The sequence below is a fragment of the Thunnus thynnus genome, chromosome 20, assembly GCF_963924715.1.
Source record: "Thunnus thynnus chromosome 20, fThuThy2.1, whole genome shotgun sequence".
Taxonomy (NCBI): Eukaryota; Metazoa; Chordata; class Actinopteri; order Scombriformes; family Scombridae; genus Thunnus; species Thunnus thynnus.
Genome location: NC_089536.1, coordinates 324,258 through 329,486, shown reverse-complemented (window position 1 = coordinate 329,486; position 5,229 = coordinate 324,258). Strand labels below are relative to the sequence as shown.

The following is a 5,229-nucleotide window of genomic DNA, read 5'->3' as shown; positions in this document are numbered from 1 at the left end:
GCGATGACAGCAACAGCACAGAAGAATTACCGAAACTGTTAAACAAAGTGTTTTTTATTGAAATGACAACTGCAGTCTGAAAAAACAGGGGAAGCCTGGCTTCCTTTGGCTTCTGGGAGGAAACGCCACTGAGGACGACGGCATCCTAAAGGGTAGAGAAGTTAGCTTGTTCCTGGAGGCTCATTGCTTCAAACTGAGACAATCTGCAGCTTTAAGCAACCTGCTGTGGTTCACTCACACACCCTGCAGTTCTCCTGAGCAGCTCAGTCACATCCACCTTACAAGCAACAACTACATTACTAATTAATATACTTGTTGCTTGCTGCCTAAACAAATAAGCAACTGTTTGCTAACAAGTTCAATATATCAAGTTAAAAGCTGATGATATGTCAGTGTTGTGTTCACTACTTGTTTCTGATGGAAACTATTGTGCGTGCAGTGTTGTATGAATGTCTTATTAACATGTTGATCAGCTGTTTTCTGTCTGATCTGAAGGCAGCTGAGGATGTTAATCTGTTTCCTCCTCTGCTCTCTGACTCCTCTGTATTACACATGAATGTAGGAGTTCTCTGTGTTGTGTGATCACCTCTCACTGATCAACGTTCATTTATTTCAACCAAAGCCGTTACTACTCAAACCAAATCTGCATCATATTCCATCTGCATATATATGACAACAAATTCTACTTTTTACTCAGAAAAAACTTCATTTAAGGAATTTAGCTGCATTAACATCAAGATCAAAACAAACATCCAAACTATACATAAAATAAAATATTTTGATCAAAATGTTTTGAATAAAGTATAAATTGATGAACAAGAATAAACATAAAATTGAGTGTAATAAAGTGACACCAGCAAGATCAAGTCTGATCCCAAATCAGACAACTACAGTATTATTTTTAGGGCCTAATGAAACTAAAGATGCAAATGAACTACAAAGAAATAACAAATTACACACAATTATCACTATGAAGATTAAAACAGAAGACTTTCAGTTATCATCATCATCATCACTGAAGGATAAGTCCTTTTGCAAACCATAGTGACAGTGCATCAAATATGTGTGTAAACGTTGTCCTTGATCTAGTGATGTCACTGTCAGACTGTCAGACTTGACCGACTCAGCCATCAACGTCAGTACGTCAACATGTGAGAATCTGATGATGACTGTGAAACTGGTTTGTTGTGAGCAGGGCTGTAGTGGTAAAAAAAGCTTGAGTAAACCCTACCTTACCTCAGCCACACCGTCTATATGCTCCTTAATATAGATCCATGTTTGTAATATAACTAAACAACTCAACTGACTTAAGAGGAACTCATTTCCTCAAACTTAAAGCCAAATCAAGACAACAGTTTGACTTCTAGATGAATCAGCATTTAGTGTTTATAACAGAAACTATCTGTCAGTTTTAGTGCTGTGTTTCCAACAGTTACTGAGGTCACCCACCTTTTAACAGCTGTAGAAATCATCATGTTAATAGAGTTGTTGTGTAGTGTTAGTGCCTGTATTCAAAGATCTGTTAGTCCTTTTATAGCAGGTTCTAATCTTGTGCTTTTACTTTTGTTTGTTAGGATGTCCTTTAGTTTACATTTGGATAACAGTTTGTGCTTTTAAAGATATTTTCAGAACAGTAATTCATCTACATACAGGTGGAAGTCAGACTTTACCAGTTTGTTCTGCCTCCTGCTTTAATGTGTTCATGTGTCTCCATCACCTGACGTCTGGGCTGCTTCTATGTGTTTCTATTTCCCACAATGCTCCCACAAGATGGAGCCTGAGTAAGACAAGTTCAAATCCTACAAATAGCTTGAAATATTTTCTATAAATAAAGACTTGAGTCAGGTATGAATGTGCTCTCTCTCTTTATCAGTTCTTACTTTCAAATTCAGAAAAAGTTTTATTGATATGAATGTTGCAGGTAAATATTCCCCAAACTAATGATGGTTCTCTCTCTCCAGATGCTGTCAGGCTGGTGAATGGGACTAGTCTGTGTTCAGGCAGACTGGAGGTGAAGTCTGAGCAGTCGTGGTCCTCAGTGTGTGAAGCTGACTTTGACCAGCAGGATGCAGAGGTGGTCTGTAGGGAGCTCGGCTGTGGGGCTCCTTCAGTCCTCCAGGGGGCGCTCTATGGAGAAGTGGAGGCTCCGATGTGGACCAAAGAGTTCCAGTGTGGAGGCCATGAGTCTGCTCTCCTGGACTGTGGAAGATCAGACTCAGCTAGAAGCACCTGCTCACCTGGCAAAGCTGTTGGACTCACCTGCTCAGGTAGAAGAGGAGCTGCAGCTTTGATTTGGCTTCATTTCTGTTCTAATGAAACTCACTTTATTCTTTTACTGATGACTCTCTTGTTTCTGTTCAGAGCCTGTCAGGTTGGTGGGAGGAGCCAGTCGCTGTGCAGGTACACTGGAGATGAAACTGGGAGAGTGGAGACCAGTGGATGACTCTGACTGGACCCTGAAGGCAGCAGCTGCAGCCTGCAGAGTTCTGGACTGTGGCTCTGCTGTTTCAACAGGAAGCAGAAACGAAGCCTCATACAGATCTGTATGGAGGATCAGATCTGACTGTGTTCATTCTGGATCTGCACTAAGGGAATGTGCATCATCAGTTTCCTCTTCCTCCATCGTGGAGCTCACCTGCTCAGGTAAGTCCATCAGTGACATCATGCTAACCTGGTTATTTCTCCCACACATGCATTAGCTAAACTGCCAACCCGGTCTTCCGATGGTAAACGTTCACTCATGTTGCTCAACAAAAAGACAATAAAGGAAAGATTTTCTGAAAGATAGAAATTAGGCCATATTTCTCACAGCAGCAAAGTCCAGCATTACCAACAACAATCTTAATCACCTCTATAGATAATTAATACAGCAGGACTCACCAGTCACTGGAAAACAAAATCCATCCTCCGTTCCTTTCTGCAATGCCTGCCTGCGTGAGTCCAGCGTGAGTCCTGCGTGAGTCCTGCATGAGTCCAGCGTGAGTCCAGCGTGAGTCCTGTGTGAGTCCTGCGTGAGTCCTTTATAAGTAGCTCACATGCTGAAAAAGTGTGTGCACCCCTGATCTACATACAGGTGGAAGTCAGACTTTACCAGTTTGTTCTGCCTCCTGCTTTAATGTGTTCATGTGTCTCCATCACCTGACGTCTGGGCTGCTTCTATGTGTTTCTCTTTCCTCCTTCAACTGTTTCTTTACATGTTGAATCAGCCTCACCTTCTTCCTTCTTCAATCAGTTCTTTACTTTCTCCTTGTTTTTCTTTCAACACCATTAACGTTACATCCTGTGATTCTTCATCACTTCTGTCTCGTCTCTCCTGATTCCTTCACTCAGTCTGGAAATGTAAAAAGCTTCATCTTAAGAGTCTGACAGAGCATGAAGCAGAACTTTAACTTGTACGGTGTTAATTACAGTAACTGTGGACCAACGACACACAGTGTGAATACATCAGCAGTCAAGCTATCAAACTATCAGCTACATTAACATTACTGTAATGTAAAGCAGCAGCAGATAAACTGGACGCTTAAACAACACTAATGTCAATTTATAAAACTTCTGCTTCACTGAAGAGTTTTTCTAGCTACTTACTTTGTTGTCTTTTGTCTGACAGATTATTATTTGATGCTGCACATGTCAGTTAATGTCATATATGATCCTCTGAACTTCGTCTGTCTCATGAAAGCGGCTCCAGTCTGCCTGCTAGCTTCAGCACGGAGGGTTTGTTTGTTTTAACACCAGCGCAGCAGGAGTGGGAGGTGGTTTGTTGGTCCGTGTTAACACTAACAGACGTCTCCATGTCTCATAAAAGGACACAATGTTCCAACAGAAAACAAAACAAGCGCTCCTAGAAGCTCCAACAGAAACTGTGGTAGGAAGCCAGTCTGAGCTAACAGCTGTCAAGTGATGGAAAGTTTGCTTAAACACTTTTTCAGAATTTGAGAGGTGGGTAAACAGCGTTTATGTGCGTTTAGCCTCCACTACAGCCCTGCTTGTAAGACAAAGAGCTCTCAGATTAAAAACTCCTTTTTATTTAAACCACATTTTATTTCAGCCATTGTGAGCTTTAATAATGTTTGTGTTTTAGATCGACACAAAAGGACGTTTGGTGTTAATTTATATTTGAGGAGAGAAGAAATATGTTGGTGCAACGGGGCCCTCTAGTGGTCACAGGGGTCGTACACACGAGTAGTCTGTGTGTAACAAGAAAAGGCCTTAATTTGAACAAAGAAATGAGGAGAAAATAACATTCAGCTTCTCACAGAGGAAGAAGGATTCATCATCTCTCTGTGTTTACAGACCTGCTGCTTCAGCCAATCATCTCTGTGTCTTCTACCATGGACGGGGTCTCCGAGGCCCAGCAGCAGGGGTTTCAGGTGCGCCGGGGCTCCGACTTCACCATCAGCTGCTCCGTCCAGCCTCAGTACCCAGGAGGCTCCTTCCAGCTCACCTTCACCTCCTCCAACACAACACACAACTACACCCAGCCAGCTGTCAATCACTCTGCTGACTTCCTGTTTCCTGCTGCAGACCCCGCCCACCAAGGAAACTACAGCTGTGTTTATGGCGTCTATGTTTTTGCTCATAACTTCTCCTTTGAGAGCCGTCTGCTGTCTCTCGCTGTCACAGGTAAGCTGAAGCAGAGTGTGAAGCTCAGTGGAACTGAGACGTTACACTGACTTTGTTTCCATGTTTGTAAAAATGATAAAAAGTCATCAGGCAGCAGGACCGACCCAGCGACCTACAGAGAGCTGAGGCAGAATCTGATGAAGGAACTGTAAACTGTTTCCTTCCCGGCTTCTTTAATGTTATTGAACCATAACAACTGTGTTGTAGTGAAAAGTAAAAGACAGTAAACGAGTCAGTGAAGCCAGATAAGCACTATAATGATAATAAACAGGACTTTACATGATGAGCTGAATGTCATCAGGAGAACTCAGAGCTTCACCAGGATCACATTTGATTTAACTGCATGTAAAGATGTTGATTGTTAACAATCAGTTGAATCATTTCAACCAGACAGGAGCTTTAAGGAGACAATCAGCAGACTTTCATTCATTCTTTCAAACCGGCTGTAAACACATGAGTTGTTTTTGTCCAACATCATCCGCATACAGAGGAGATCAGATGAACTTATAATCAACAAGCTGCTTCACACTTCAGTGATTTTAGGAGATTTAACGTCACTAAAGTTTCTGTTTGATGGGAGCTGTTGTTCTCATGATGTCATGTGAT

The 5,229-nt window shown here is 42.0% G+C and overlaps 1 protein-coding gene across 1 annotated transcript; it reads left to right on the top strand.

Moving 5' to 3' along the window:
• Positions 1-1,969: 1,969 nt before the first annotated feature.
• LOC137172583 (scavenger receptor cysteine-rich type 1 protein M130-like) lies at positions 1,970-4,673 on the top strand (the record flags this gene model as incomplete). Its single annotated transcript, XM_067577091.1, has 3 exons — positions 1,970-2,267; positions 2,362-2,643; positions 4,294-4,673. Coding segments are annotated over 3 exons (960 nt in total), but the record flags the coding sequence as incomplete, so codon positions are not given.
• Positions 4,674-5,229: the final 556 nt, after the last annotated feature.